The sequence below is a fragment of the Vigna radiata genome, chromosome 11 (assembly GCF_000741045.1).
Source record: "Vigna radiata var. radiata cultivar VC1973A chromosome 11, Vradiata_ver6, whole genome shotgun sequence".
NCBI lineage: Eukaryota > Viridiplantae > Streptophyta > Magnoliopsida > Fabales > Fabaceae > Vigna > Vigna radiata.
Genome location: NC_028361.1, coordinates 1995294 through 2011440, shown reverse-complemented (window position 1 = coordinate 2011440; position 16147 = coordinate 1995294). Strand labels below are relative to the sequence as shown.

At 29.5% G+C, this 16147-nt stretch overlaps 2 protein-coding genes across 7 annotated transcripts; both read right to left on the bottom strand.

Moving 5' to 3' along the window:
- Positions 1-295: 295 nt before the first annotated feature.
- LOC106777841 (AT-hook motif nuclear-localized protein 5) lies at positions 296-4450 on the bottom strand. Its single transcript, XM_014665638.2, has 5 exons — positions 3407-4450; positions 2131-2198; positions 1398-1529; positions 938-1096; positions 296-753 (listed from the first exon to the last, which is right to left on the bottom strand). The coding sequence occupies exons 1-5, from the start codon at positions 3942-3944 to the stop codon at positions 517-519; spliced, it is 1134 nt and encodes a 377-aa protein (XP_014521124.1). The 5' UTR covers positions 3945-4450; the 3' UTR covers positions 296-516.
- A 6843-nt stretch (positions 4451-11293) lies between these two features.
- Positions 11294-14844, bottom strand: LOC106777161 (putative pre-16S rRNA nuclease). 6 transcript variants are annotated; one of them, XR_001376927.2, is made up of 9 exons: positions 14751-14844; positions 14455-14612; positions 14309-14366; positions 13647-13715; positions 13482-13577; positions 13020-13112; positions 12145-12233; positions 11954-11996; positions 11294-11590 (listed from the first exon to the last, which is right to left on the bottom strand). XR_001376927.2 is itself a non-coding variant. In XM_014664694.2 (9 exons), exons 2-9 carry the CDS (start codon positions 14601-14603, stop codon positions 11576-11578), a joined length of 570 nt encoding a protein of 189 aa, XP_014520180.1. In that variant the 5' UTR covers positions 14604-14612; positions 14751-14844; the 3' UTR covers positions 11294-11575. The 6 variants fall into 6 exon arrangements, 5 of the variants coding, with proteins under 5 accessions (XP_014520180.1, XP_014520181.1, XP_014520177.1 ...); XM_014664694.2 differs by having other exon boundaries at positions 12187-12233; XM_014664695.2 differs by lacking the exon at positions 11294-11590 and having other exon boundaries at positions 11708-11996.
- Positions 14845-16147: the final 1303 nt, after the last annotated feature.

The window sequence follows — 16147 nt, the reverse complement described above, 5'->3', positions numbered from 1 at the left end:
TGTATGCAGAAAACTCGGTTTCACAGATCCCTGATGCCATGCTGGAATTCTATAAGCACATGCTTAACCCTTTTTCTTCATAAAATAATCTGTGCCCAAAAGTAAGATTAATCGTAGACCTCAATAGAATATCTGATATATTATTACCCCAAAGTGGTTGAGACGAATTAAATAGAGCATAGTAACGAGTTAATGCATTGGAAACCGAACAAGTAGAGGTGGCATCGAGGAGCGAGGCTATTAACATCAAAGTGATATCCTTGATGTGTTTAATTGATTAGCACAAGCTTTCAACTTGATCCTGATATTTTGCTTTTAACTTCACCAAACACTTTTTTTCTTAAGTCAAGAGTGTTTTACTTGACCCTGAAATCCATTGGTTACAGCATAGGTTAGCAAGAACTTGTCACCCATAAACGGGGATAGCAAGAGTCACAATGCTCACAAATTCGGTTCATTTACAACAAAGAGATTTCTATACAAAACTGCAATGTCTTGTAAAGTAATAAATGTTGTTCACCCACGCGTCAAGTCAATACCAGTGTGTGGATGTGCACTTTTCACCTCTAATGGCCTTGATTGAGCAGGCCACATGCCTGGGGCAGGAGAAGAGTAGTTTTGATTAGGAGGAGCACTGGCTGGAGAAGCTAACTTGTCACTACTCTGAGGTTCAGCATTGTTATCTTTTGTAGCAGTGATCACTTGTTTAGTCTTTGGCTTAGAGCCTGCATATACAAAACTGCACACTACCACCTGCACCAAGCGAAGCCTCAAATTCTCAATGTTTGTATCTAAAGCATGTAAAGATGTACAAGAACGTAAACAACCCTCCCTCCACTTCTAGTTGCTGAATTTAGTGTTTTAACATCTTGATTGAACATACAGCGTGCTTAAGTACTAAGTACAAGAAATAGAGTTTGTGCAATTAAGAATATACCTGAACTGGGCTTGCAGCTATAAGGCTGGCAACACCACCACCAATAATATGACCATCAGGACTAGAAAGGGAAACACTCATGCCACCTGTTCTACTGCGTGGTCCACCTTCTTCAGCAACCAAGTAAGAACCAGACAAACATAATATTTGAAATCGGCCCTGTAAAGCGTACAAGATAAAAAAAAAAAATGTTTACTATTGCATCGTGATAAGAACAGCAACCTAATTCACTTTAAACAGTACTCAATCTCATTAGCCGTTGCATAAAGCTGAATTTTGATTGCAATACCAGAATTGCTACCATTTACCCCTTTTCTTGAACAGCACAGAACTATAACTTAATCAACTTGCTACATGATAACTTGTCACTAAGTTAGAACCAAGCAGAGGAGATAGAGATGAAGGATATTTATGATTAAAATTTCTAATAGTTGAGGCATGCAGTGTTCAGTTCTTTAACCTCATAAGAAGCACTGATGGTAGTAGAAGCTGGCTGGCGCAGAGTGACAGAAGAAACAGTACCAGTTCCAGTTAAGATGCACAAAGCCCTTGGCCTCTGCTGTGAAAATGAGAATAACTTTGCTACAATATCCTGAAACAAAGAAAGTCTACAATCAAGTAACATTTAAATTAATGTACAATTATAAATAACAATGTTGAAGGTTTACAACATGATGAAAAAAAGTAAATGTACCCATTACTTGGGCTGAAATTAAAATTAGATGGATCCCTTATATATCATAAGTTTTATATCTAATCAGTAACCACATTGATGTGTGATGTAATCTTCAGTTTATATGCCATTGACAATCCCGGATTACATGACTATTAAATCGTTGGGTGCACTCAATGATTGCAATTGACCATCCATGAACAGTATATCAATATTATGAACAATAGCAGACAAGCACTCTAAAATTAAAAAAACAAAATACCAGTTCTAAACTACTTTTTGATCATTTCTGAATGAGTACATGAAGTACATACAACTAATCACAACATCTCTCAAATCATGGAAGACAACTTTTTTGGTTGGGAAAATCATATTTTCATCATGTTGATGTAAACATATATTTAGGAGTTTTTAAAATTTGAAATATCCAACGTGAGCTGAAACATTTATATATTTATGATTTCAAAAGACAGTAAGGGAATTAAACAAACTATAGGAAACTATAGCTCTTGTAAAATACCTCCCCAACTCCAACAGTGATAACATGTGGTGAAAAGGCCAGTCCTGCAGAACTGTTCATCCATTCACCTAGGAAGAGAGAAACAAAATCACCGTAAAAGTTTACAAATTTCATGGAAAAAAAGATAAACATGGCATTTTCAATTACTACTAACCATCAAAATAATAGAAAATAAACAATTTCATCAGAGAGGAAAGGGTAGTTCAATACTAAATGTTCAGATTTTCATGGTTTCTGAATTCTTTAGAATGAAACTAGACCAGAAATTTGAATCTTGCAATCACCATAAGAACAAAATTAGAATCACGATGTTGCTTCTATAAACCATGAGCTTGAGAACCCGCACATATGTTGAACATCAGAAATTATAACAATGAGCACTTTTTTCCGCTTGAGAACACACTTTTTTTACTTTCTTTTCAAAAGCTGTCAGAAAGCTAGACAAAAAAAAAATTGTCTTTTTCTCAAGCAGAAGCAAACACACTAATTTCCACGGTTCAACCTACCTTGAAAGTGTTCAGAAGATCCATATATTACAATCACTATCAATTCAGGGATTTCTGAAGAAGGATTTATGATTAAAAAGTAATGAGATATCAATAACTTGGAAGCCAAAACCACCACAAACATAAAGCACAATAATGGCAAAAAATAGAAAAATATTCCAAATAGATAAAAGAAAAAGAAAATAGTAAAATAGAAATTGCCACTTCAAACAACAAAGCGTGTAAGGAAAAAAAAAAATAGTATGAAAAGGGTGCACGTTCACTGCCTTTCTTTAGAGTATACCAAAAAAACAAAATAAAAACCCAAAGTCGGGATGTTAATCATAAATTTTAACAGTTGTCCATTTTTCTAAGCACCAAATAAGCATAAAATCAGATTTAATAACCTATATACAAGTACACATTTTCCGGTAATCTTTGTCCATTAATTTTCTCAAATAAAATACATGACTTAGTCTCTTAAAAATATTTAATATCATTGCGTTTGTTCCCAATTTATTTTCATGCATACCCTAAAAGGATGAACTTGGAAGCAAGTTGACAACCTCAAAAGGAAAAAAATTGAACTGGTCATCGAGCCGTCAACTTCAGGGCCAAAGAAACAAGGTAACTTCTTTTAGGAACCTTATCAACAATTATTAACACACCACTTTTCCCTTTCAAATGATAGTTTCACTTTTGAGAAGTTGAATCCCTACCAACAGATCAAGCAATCAACAGGAAATTATAATTATAATTATAATTTCAAACTAACATAATTATAAAAATACCTAAATTAGCAAGCTGTTGCTTCCTTCCACTTCCAGGTGGGCGCCCTCTGGGCCGTTTCTCTGAGGGAGTGCCTGATCCCGGGGTGGAATTAGCAGTGGCAGACAAGGGAGAGAGTCTCAGGGAAACAGTCCCACTATCAGGACCATACTTTCTTGGCCTCCCTCTTTTCTTTTTCACAGGGTCACCGGAAGAAGGCATTCCACCAACACCTCCACCTCCACTTCCACCTCCACCATCAGGTGAGGAACCTAAGTTAATGCCAGGTGAAGAACTTAAGTTGATGCCAGGTGAAGAACTTAAGTTGATACCATGACCGAAACCTCCTCGCTGAGGCTGAGGTTGAGACTGAGAGGGAGGCTTAGCTTCTAATGAGAATGTAGAACTTGATGAGACATTAGACAAAGCTCTGAACCCAGAAGGTGGTTGGAACCCAGAGGGTGTTCCAGTTCCAGGACCAGACCCACTAACCCCTCCTCTATGCTGCATGTAATATGGAGCAGAGCCGCCAGAAAAACCCATACCTTCTCTTCCATCCATGCATTAACCAACAGGTTCGTCAATTGTGAAAAATAATTCTTTATATTGTGTCCTCAACCCGAAATCCTCTCACTGGTGCTATCTTGAACTAAGAAACCAATAGAAACACAAGAACAGGGGTTGAGAAAGATTCCCTTCTACAAGTTAGAAAGCAAATGGCTTCCAGAATGATGGAAAGATTAGATCTTTAACCCTAAATCGAAGAATACTAGAAGAAGATCTAAAGCCCAGAAACACCAAAGATTCAAGCTCAAAGATTTTTAAAAGTAAATGCAGAACAGGTTAGTGAGGGAAAATGTAGAAAAAGGAAGAGGCCTAGATTAAAGAGAAAAAAGTGAAACTAGCAGAGTGGGGATTGTGCTCCGGAATCATGTGCGTAACAGGCTACGAAAACAAAACCCTAGATTTTTCAAATCTAGGGTTTTGACAGAAGAATGCAGTGTGAGTGAGGGTGGGAAACGGGTAGAGAAAAGACAAATAATGGGACTTCACTTGGGACTTGAGAAGAGAATGGGAAATTAAAATAAAAATAATAATAATAATAATAAATAAATAAGTTAAGAAGGCATTTGAATTAAAGAAGGTGTGCTTAGATACTTAGTGAAAATCAAAATGAAAAGAATATATGTATCTATCTGCATTAAATTCAATATTATTATTATTATATTATAAATTTCTAAAAGAAAATAAAAAAGAAAATAGTAATAATGGAGTAATGAGAAAGGAAGAATAGTGGTGTGAATTTGGAGAGACAGTGTGGGCCTACCAAAGTACCAAACACAGACCAAATGACCCTTTTCGTATAAACCAATTGTCAGGTCATCCCCTTCATCCTGCTCAATCAACCCTTATCTTATGATAATATCTTCATTGGAGGCATTCTTTATTTTCAACTTTCAAAAATTTATTTCAGTGTACACTTTATAGGATATAAAGTCATATTTATAGACTAATTTAAAATAAAATCTAAAGTAAATACTACTAAATTTCCTATTCACATCCTCACATAACCAAATCTTGTTAAACTATGATAACATTATCCTTAAAAGGTCATAAATATAAATTATAATTGTATTTTTCTTAGATAATTTTATATTTTGTTTTTTTATTTTGGTCTATGGTTCTACTTTTTTGTTTTCTGTTTATCTTAGTTTTTAAACAATGATTTTCAAATTGTGCTGTGTAATTATTTAAATTAAAAAAAAATGTAAACTTTGTTCGTTGTTTTATATTGTTTTTGAATTGTTAATTCTATAAATTGATTATGCCATGATTCAGTTTGAGTTTTGAAATTAATATCTGTATGCTGTTTTAATTTAACTTTTGTATTTGTTGTTGGTGTGATATTTTGACATTTTGATATTTTATCTAAGTTTAGTACTTAGTTATGATTTTCAGTTATTTATTAGGTTATTTGTTGTTAATTTTAGTATGTTATCTTTTAAGTCTCCTTTAATTAATGATTTTGTTATAATTATACGTTAGAATTATTTTAATATAACATTTAAATTTTTGTTTTTAATTACTCATTTTTGGAGAATCTTTGTCGCCTATGATAAAATCAATTTTGATCAGGGAACACAAAATCAAGCAAAAACATGGATGAAGTTACAAAATAGTTCTTATTTAATGATAAAAAAAAACAACTAGAGTCAAACACACTTGTCATTCTTTTTTTTTTTTAATTGATATGTGACAAATAATTTACATAAAATTTTTAATGCATGATTGAGTTATGGCAAAAAGAAAAACAATGTTTTAGTTTAGGTATTTGTAGTGAGTAAATTACTAACCACTTTCTAAAAAAAATACAAACTAAACACATTTATTACTCTTTTTGTAAGAATATGTTTATGCTATCAAATGCATTTCAACTTTTAAGTCTATGATTGCTTTATTTGATGTATAAAAAAAGAAACATAAAGAACAATTCTATTTGAATAAAGTGATTTGAGGAGGAATGCGAGAAAATATTGGTGGAATTGATAAGCAAAATGCATTCATTTAAATGAAAAGAAAAGATAAGAAAAAAAGTCATCCATATTAAATTACATTATTGATCCTGGTTTTTAAAAATGATTTGTTATCATTTTTTCTCTCTTTACAATAATAGATTCTCCTGTCTTGGTTTTGGATTCTTATAAGAGTGTTACATTTCTTTGAAATACAATTAAGTGATCGAGATTGTGAATATCATAAAGATATTGCACGACATGTTTGTGAGGATGGAGAAGATGAAGATAGAAATGGCCACGGAGATTGAGTACATACATATAGATATGGAGATGAAGATAATATAATACTTTAAAAATGCGGTCTTGATAAGCATTCATCAAACTATCTTTCACTTGGTATTGGTTCTAACATATGTTGCTATTAAAACTAATAGAGTACCAAACACAAAATTTATCATGTTATGATGATAAAGCAATGAAACTATAATTACAAAGAAAACGAGAAAGAAGAGGAAAGTCAAGCCCATAGCTACAAAATGAAATTTAAAATGTTCGGAGAACTATGTACTGTAATTATTATATATCTAAAAATAGATAATTTAATTGGTGATTAATTTTTTTAATGTGAATTTAATTCATTTTTTTTATTGAATAACATGTTTGCTTTAAAATCAATATTGTCACTTATTTGTTATAACAACTTAGTGAGTAAATGGTAAGTGTATCGATCACATGTAATAAGTAATAAATATCATTCTTTCTACAAAGGCTTGTATAACAAATAACAACTTTCACAATTCAGAAGTCAATTAGACAACAAATCTCACAAAAAAAAAATATTTTTGAGCTTTTATTGAACACTTGGGCATACACAATCATCCTAATTCCAAATTTATGTCAAAATCAACTCACGAGATTACTAAAATTCTATTTCTAATGACTTTGAACCTATGATAACCCATCAAGTTCAAATTCCTTAAATCCTTAATAAGCAATTTACTTAATAAGCAATTTAAGAGTGTTAAAATTATTAATGAATCATGTTGTATCCTTAGATTCAAACTCTATTAAGTATTCAATTTCAGATATAAGTTCAAAAGACATTTTTAAACACCTTAAGAACCAACCACCAAACATTAAACATAGTTATAGGTTCAAAAGACATTTTTAAACACCTTAAGAACCAACAACCAAACATTAAACATAGAAATTAAATATTAACTCTGAAATGAAAAAACATATCACAAAATACACAAGATTCAGTTTATAACATTTAATATCAACAAATAGGGTCAACTCTCTATTGTGGAGAACATAGGGTTTACAAATTGAAGAGATAAAAAGAAATTAAAACCAAAGAGAGATACACGCCTTTTCCCAAGGTTCTTTACCTATACTTCATGTTTCAATTGCGCTTTCTCTTCGCATTTCCATCTTCAATTCGTGATCCATCTTCCTTCTCAACTCAAAAAGGACAAAATAATAGTTAACGAAGATTAAAGCTCAGGTAGGAGAAGGGAGACAACACCCCAAACAACCTCCAAAGGTCTCTCCTAGTTACTCTAGGTGAAGAATAAAGTACGAGAGGAAAGAATGTTCAAAAACTTCACAAGAAACATGTTTAAATACTCAACTTTGACATGTCAATGCATTGAACATCATCAATCAAAACACAAAAAGGAACTATTAGTCAAACTACCGCTCAGCGCTATTTTCCACCACTTAGTGTAAATTCTTTCACATTTGTTGACGCTCAAAGCAACTTTTCTAGCGTTCAACATTATTTGTATAGGGGCCGGTGGCATTCAACCGTACAAATGTGACGCTCAACCCTAAACAGTTTCACAACATTAAAGCACTTAGTGATCCAAATGGAACCAAAGTAAACCTTTGCTTCAAATTGATATTTTCTTGTCCAAAACATGTTATTTTAAGTTCTTACTTCTTTTTATCCATTAAAATTGCTCTTTATTAATTTATTTCACACATTTAAACATTAAGATTAGAGATCAAACAAACATAAAACAACTAAAATAAAAATACATTAAATTTAAAGATAAAACAAAGTTAAAACTAAAAAATAGTTGAATAAACACACAAAAAAGATAAAAATGAAAGTCATCAACAAGCATTTTTTTTATTGTTTTTTTTTTGTTAAAATCTTCTGTAAAAGAATTATTAAAATCTATTTATAAGATCCTCTTTTTATCACTTTAATCAATATTCTGATTTCAACATAAATGCGAAATTTATTAATTTTTATTCTAATATTATTGTAATTCAAATAAAAGTGAGCAATTGTATTTCATTACATTTTTCTAAGTTTGTGATCATTTAAATATACACATATAACTACTAGGTCACTTAACAATAGCTCAAAATTTTAGGAATGAAAATAATGATCGTGCATAAAACATTTTCGTTCCAAAGTATATTTTCATATTCATGCCATAACTTCCTTAAGAAGAGTTGTTAAATTTTATACATATTATCATTCCTTCACTTAAAAAGATTTATAATTATAAGAATGCCAACAATAATTGCAACTCCAACTCTAAATGCAATATTAAAATATTTCAACGTTCAAAATTAACTTCAATAAGTTAATGATAATATCTTATTTTTTTAATCTATCTTCACAAGATATTTTCTTTTTAATTTTCATCTTATCATGTAAATATTTCACATCTTTCTTGCACCACTCAAAAAGTAATCAGGCGTATGAATTCACAATTGCATATTAATCTAATAACTATGAAAGGAAAAGATAAATTGATTATGTGATTATTTTAACTAAACAAACTTACAATAAAAAAAATCATTCAAATCGATATAGACTTTAAAAAATTTATAACTCCAACCATACTATAGAGTATGACAAGGCATTATGATGACAACATTTCATTAAAAGACATACACCACACACAAACTTTCTTATTATTATGAAACCAGACACAATTAACTAAGTGACGAAGGAAATTATGTAACTAAAATATAATTTTTAAGAATTATGTGTTATGTCAAATAATAGAATGACAATCACGTGATTTCTTTAAATCTAATGAAAATTTATGCATTTTAGTCTATAATATAATATAGTTTATTATTATTATTATTTAAAAAGACATTAAAATTCAAAAGATAGATTAAAAATATAAATATATAAATAAACATTTGTTATGATAAATATATTATTCTTTTTAATTGCAAAGACAATGTAAAAGAGTGTTAGATTATCAAGATAATCAACTTAATTTATCGATCAAACATGTTAAAAGCAAGTTGTATTGATTCATTAGATCAGGTGTTTGTCTATCTACTTACGCTTTTATTTTATATAAGATTAAAAATCAGATTCAATGTAACATTTAAGTTACGTTTTTGACACATTTAATTTTTACTAAAGATCGCAACAATACATATGTTTAATTTTTAATTATGAAAGTTAAAAACGTATCTCATTACAAATGGCCAGGGAACAAGCAAATTAGATTAGTGAACAAGATAAATATTTATACATTACATTAGTGATCGTTAAAAAAAATAGATAAGTTTTTAATTATACTTTATTACTATATGTATTTCACAGGAATTAAATGAGTTATTATAAGATTAATTTGAAAATAAACCCATAAATTTAGTTACATTTATGATGAATACTTAACACACACCTAGGAGGAAGAAAATACTAAAAGAAAGATATTGTATTAAAGAAAGAATTGAAACTAACTTGGAGTTACCAGATTGCAGCTTTTAAAATACAGTGACCAGCATTTTACGATTATTTCTTGGGTATTTACATTAATATTTCTTCGAATTTTCTCATATTACGATATCATTTTAATTTTTTAAAATTTATACATAAATTTATTTTTTAAGAAGATTATATTATCTTTCTTTTGCACGTGACTACACAGTTATTTGATTTTAAAAAAAAATTATACGTACAAGGAAATTTATTATAATTATAAAAAACAAAAAATATAAATTTGAAGAAACTTCCTAAATTCTATTGCAATTTACTCTTACTTTTTTAAGTTTATATTAATTATTTGTAGAATTATGTACCTTTCGTGAATGTTAACATTATAGAATTAGTTTAAGATTGATCAACTTTTTTTTTTATCTTGTTAAAAAGGTTGTTATTATCAAATAATTACAAATTGATATTTCATATGTTAAATTAAACTAAAGTCATTTAATATGCAATTATTTTTGTAAATGTACATATCATTTTGAGCCGTAAAACCTAAATTATTATACAATTATACAAAATAAATAAATTTTGAATCCTATTTTAATTGATGTAAATTTCCAAAGACACATCATTCAGCCAGCATAATGGACTAGCAAGAAGAACCAACAGTCCCGTGATGAAATAATTGATGCCGGACTTTTACTAAAATAATTTTTACAGCTTATTTTAATGAAAAAAATCTGTTTTTTTTTCTCCTTATGCACATACAAGATTAAGACCATGTTAAAAATTAAAAACAAAAAATAATTTGTTTGAACTAAAAAATCAATTCAGAGAACCGGAACCAATCTATATTTTTTTCCTACCAAATTATATTCCGCTAAATTTCTTTTCTATTTTGACATTCAACTTAATTTTAAGATAAATCAAGCCAAAGATCAAGAAAGATTAGACCAAACCAAGGTTAGACTAAGTCAGGTCAAATGTTGAGATAGATCAAGTTAGGTCTAAGGTTGAAACAAATCGAACAGGACTGAAAGTTGAAATGGACTGACCTAAACCATAGTTTGAAATGAGTTAAGTCAGACCAAAGGTTAAGACGAACATGATTAAACCAAAGGTTAAGAAGACAGACTAAGTTTGACAAAATGTTAAGACGAACCCAGGCCAAAATTCAACCAAATTCAATTCAATGTCCAATGTCGAAACTCAATTAAGTCAGCTTTGGCAAAAAAATCAGTCAAATTCAGTTAAAATTACCATGACCAAAAATCAACAAAATTTATCTAGAATCACCACAACTAAAACTTAGTTGAGTCACCAAAATTCAAACTTGGTTGAGTTCAAATTGACCGAAATTCAACCAAATTTAATCGAGTTAACTCTGACTAAAAATTGGTTAAATTCAACTGAATCAACCACGATTGAAACTCAATCTAGTTTGTCTTGACTAAAATTCAACCATGTTGACCGATTGAAAATCAGTCAAATCAACTATAACTGACCCAAATTCCACCAAATCATCTCTTACCAAAGTTTGATTGAGTCAATAATAGCTAAACTAAACTACAATTTAAAAAACTCTCAAACAAATAAAATTTATAAAACAAAGTACTTTTAAATTGATGACTAGTTAACAGAATTATAACTTTAGAGATTTTTTTTTTTAAACTGAACTATAAAATAATACAATTCAATTTTTAATCTAAATAGTTCAATACTTTTGATATAATATAATACACTTAATTCATAATTCAGTACAATTTAGTTAAATTTTCCCCACCCCTACATCCAATGAATCTTTCAAATACTTTTACATATGGTGAGAAATTGTCTCTAGGATTGCTAGCCCTTTTTCTGTCTTTCTTTTTTTTTCTACAAAATCATACATAACGTGCCAATTTTCCCCGCACCTTAAATAGTTTAACCAAAATCTTCTCAATGGAATAAATGGATCTACCTCGCGCGGAGCTTTCATCTCAGTCGGTTACAGGCTAAAATAATGATGTAATATTAGAAGTTTGATAAATTCCCTCCAATGTAATACAAAAATTCATAAATAAAAAACAATTTCATAAACAGTGATATAAGTTAAAAATACGAGTACTTGGTGTAAGAAAAATGAATCAAATTAATCCCAATAATTTATGTAATCTACAGTGTTGTCATTTTATGGCCGCTCGTCTTATCAAATCATAATGAAACATAAACTAAGCCCCGCATCTAACTATTTCATCAAGGTTGTAAACTAATACTAATATGACTTAAAGTCACATGATTCATTCCATTTCAGCTTCAGAATAGAGAATGCATTTATAGGAAAAATTTAAAATCCATTATACTGTCCCCCAACCAACCTTTAATTCAGAGGTAGTTGTGATTTGTGACCCATGCCTACACCTGTAGAAAGAGCATTAATTCATCAAATAATGTGAAACCTATAAAGAGAAAAGGTGCATAAAAGTAAAAAGGGGAGAGCTACCACAGTAAGTTACTAGTTTTAAGAAATAGCAATCACGCAAAGGAAAAAAAAAAAAGAGAGACTAACATAGCAAGATTGAAAAGGAACAAAAAATTAAGAGTTCCTCACTCCACTGCTGTCTGCTTCATCTTCCTGTTGACAAAATCCAGGTACCCCTAAAAAATAAAAACATTTAAGTAGAAACCTAATTATATAGCTCAACATAACATACAGCCTCAAATGATATAAAAATCTAAACAAGATGTTTACGTGGTTCAGATTGAACTTCAGAATCCCTTGCAAATAAATAGGGTCCAATTTGCCCAATTGCAAATAAAAAATTTACTTTTCAATTTAATCTAATTCCTATCCGAATCATGAAAACCAGACAGAATATACTGGTGCTATAGTGCATAAATAGTCAGATCAGATGACGGCCATCTAGTAGAGGATGTTGCCGAATAAATACAGATAAGGAATCACTTATTTTTCGGTTCAAGGCTTTCATTGTCATACATTTGGCTTATAAATGTAAAAGAAAAACAAATAAACCATTTCCTACTTCAGAGAAAAATATACACATCAATTTGAGGCCTCACTGGCTAATACATTTTTAATATGCTTATGGTCTTTTTGCACATACTTTTCTGAAAGCACATCTAGAATAGACAATTTAAGAAGAAAAAAAAAATGAGTCTTTTCAGAAGCTAAAATTAGTTTATGTATAAGCTATTTTGTAGAACCCCTTTCATATAACTTCTCTAAATTTTTGTTTTTAACTTTTATATAAGTTAATTTTCATTTCCTTTTTTCTTTTTCCTTTTCTCTCCTAAGATTTCTTATGGAGAATCATGTTCAAATAGACCCTTCGTACAATGAAGAGAACACATTGTCTTTACCAAAATGAGTAACATGAGGAGCACAATAGTAGATTATGTCAAGAAGCAGCTCAAAGAACTCACTTGAAGTATTCCTACCGCTGCAAACTTGTCTAGAATAGTCTTGGAGAGTACGGGATGATTCAAGTTCAAAGGTTTTAACAGCAATTCCACATTCTGCAAACAAAGTTCTACTTTAGATTTTGTCACATTCTTTGAGTTTATTCGCTGGAAGAAATTGGCAACTTTATGAACAATGTGCCAATTATTTCAATCAAGATTTTCAAATTTCTTTCCTTCATCACCTTAATCTTTCTCCACTTACATTTAACCACATTATTTTGTACAAGAATTCATGTAAATCATTTTGTTCCGTGTAGAAATGTTCAACTTCAATATACAATATGCACTTCACACTTCGTAGATATTTAATTTTTTCAACAGTGGTAAACACCAACCAAGGGAGAGGTTGGAGTCATTTTGAAAAAATAGCACGGGGAAAATGTAAATTCATTAAGTTTCATAATAGCAATCATGTTAACCCACCTTTGATGTAAAGCACTCATTCCAATATGTATACTTTACTCCTTCAAGCATTTTTGTTCTACAGAGGTGATCAATTAAGATCTTCACCGGCGCAGCCTATAAAAAAAATGTATGAGTACAGGAAAATGAAAAAAATATATGAATGATCAATGAAATGAAACTCACTTCAGAAGCCACCCGATGCCTGTCAAAAGGGAGGCCAACAACAAATCCCTTCAGGGAATATTTAGACATCTACATATAAAACAGCTGAAGTCATCATAACATGCTTCGGAGTATTATTGTTCAATTCGCTAGGTTGTATCTATAAATGATAAAAATAAATATATAAATATATCATATGCATTCCCCGTGTACACTAAACCAAGGGTCAGGCTAACTAAATAGAAATAGAACATGGTACAAGTGAAAACACTAAGTATTCCCATAACACAATTGTGTGCTACTACTGTTGAACTGAAAGGGAAATCTTACATCATCAGCATTCATCTAAGATAGAAGAGACATCTCACATAAATAATAAAAAGAATCATTACTAAACAGATTAAATAGTAATTTTTCTTTTATAGGCAAAAGGATGAAATGATCACTGAACTAGAAAACATGCAGAACTGGTGAAGGACCTTATGTGCCTCAACTATGCAGTGTATATATTTTGTCAAGACACAGATGAAAGAGGAATATAGTTGAACAAAACAAGTAGTAAAGCTGGTGCAGATGGCGTGTACTTATGGTTACGTTCATGTTAAGAGCCTCAACAACTCAATTATCATACTTTACAAGTATATTTAAGTTTAATTTGAATTCAGAGGACAGAAGAAGCTCACCAGATTCTGAAAATCAGAAGCCATTAAACAAATATTTGACTTCTTCCTGACGAGAACACTGGCATTACGAATTGCAAGCGTATGCACTGTTAGTGTTACGAAATAATAAAACGTTATATTTTAGTAAGAGGGTGAAATAGAGGAACCTGAAAGGTGAAGCAATTTTGTTGTCAAAGTCAGAAAGAGCGAGGCCAACATATTTCTCCCCGACATCCAAACCGAGCAACCTTCCCCGTTGGTTTCGGGTTGAATTACTCAAATGCTGGAACAACTGCAAGGGCTTCATGTACCTCATTTCATCTGCCTATAATTTTGGATTAGCGTTCCTTCGCAATCGGATAAGTAAATTAATAATTATGACCCTGAATCTAGGGTTTTCTATTCATAATCAGAAAGCAAAAAGGCAACTAAATCTAAAGGAACCGCCGACGCAGAAAGTTACCCCAGCTTTTCTTCTCTTCCACCAGGACCGATCGGAGTATTAACCACAGACACCACCACTGAATACAAGTATTTTTTTTTTTTTTTTTAATTTCTATTGAAATCGTTTTGTAATTACATTCAAATGTCAATTAAATATTTTATGTGTATCATATTTTAATCTTTTTATTATATATATATATATATATATATATATATATATATATATATATATTTTTTTTTTTTCACATAAGAATGATTAAGTTACGTGTTCAATAATAAATTTTTTTAGTCTATTATGATTTTTTTTCTTGTGATCAATTTTTGTTTAATTTGAATGATTTATTTTTTTGTTAAAATGGTTTTTACTATTTTTTAAAAAATTAACTAAAATTGTATTTAAAATTTTTTATTTGTGGTTTATTTTTATAATAGATATTGTTTTAATATTTTTTATATAATTATATTTATTTTATAAGAAATTATTATAAATGTAGTTTTATAGTATAATTATATAAATAAATTTGATTTATTATGATATAATAATTTAACATAATTATAATTAATTTTTTTATCATCATTTTTGAATGATGATAAATTTATGTTAGATTTTGATTATTATAAGTTTAATATTTGTTTTTTTTGTGTGATTTCAATTAAAATGTATTATAATTTATTTAATATATAAAAAATATACTTCATTAGAATTTAAATTTAAAAAGTTGAAGTAAAGAAAAATTTAAAATGTTTTTTAATTTGAATATTTGTAGAAATATTTTAAAATTTTATAATCTGTTTGTAGATTTAGTAATTTTTTTTTGTAAAATTTTATTTTGATACTTTAATTTGAAATATATGTAATTATAATTTATTTCTAAATATTTGATATTGGAAAATAAGAATACTCTCTTTTTTATATTGAATATTTAATAATATTATGTTTATTTGTTATACTTTTTTATATAAAAATTGATTAATTGATATTAAAATAATAAAAAAATAAATACAAATATTTTAAGTATTTAATACTTATTGAAGTTGAATATGGAAAGTGGGTTAGATATTTTTTTAAAAATATATTGAAACTAGTTGCTGTCTATTGCATCCTTACCAACAATGTATGTTAAGTTTCTTTGTCTTTCTTTTTTTATTTAAAAAAAAATGTTGAGTTTCTTTATTTTTCTTCTTTAAACTGAATATATGTTTTAAGGCTTAATACCGCTTTTGGTCCCTAGTTTGGAAGGTTTTGTTCAATATGGTCCTACCTTTTTTTTAGTAACAATTGATCCAACTTTTTGAAAAAACTGTTCAATTGACTCCTTTTTTGTTACGACGTCAATTTTCTAATGGTGCTAGTTACGACGTCAATAAGTTCTTTCATGCATTCACCTATCCAAATATTATTTTAACAGTCCTGAC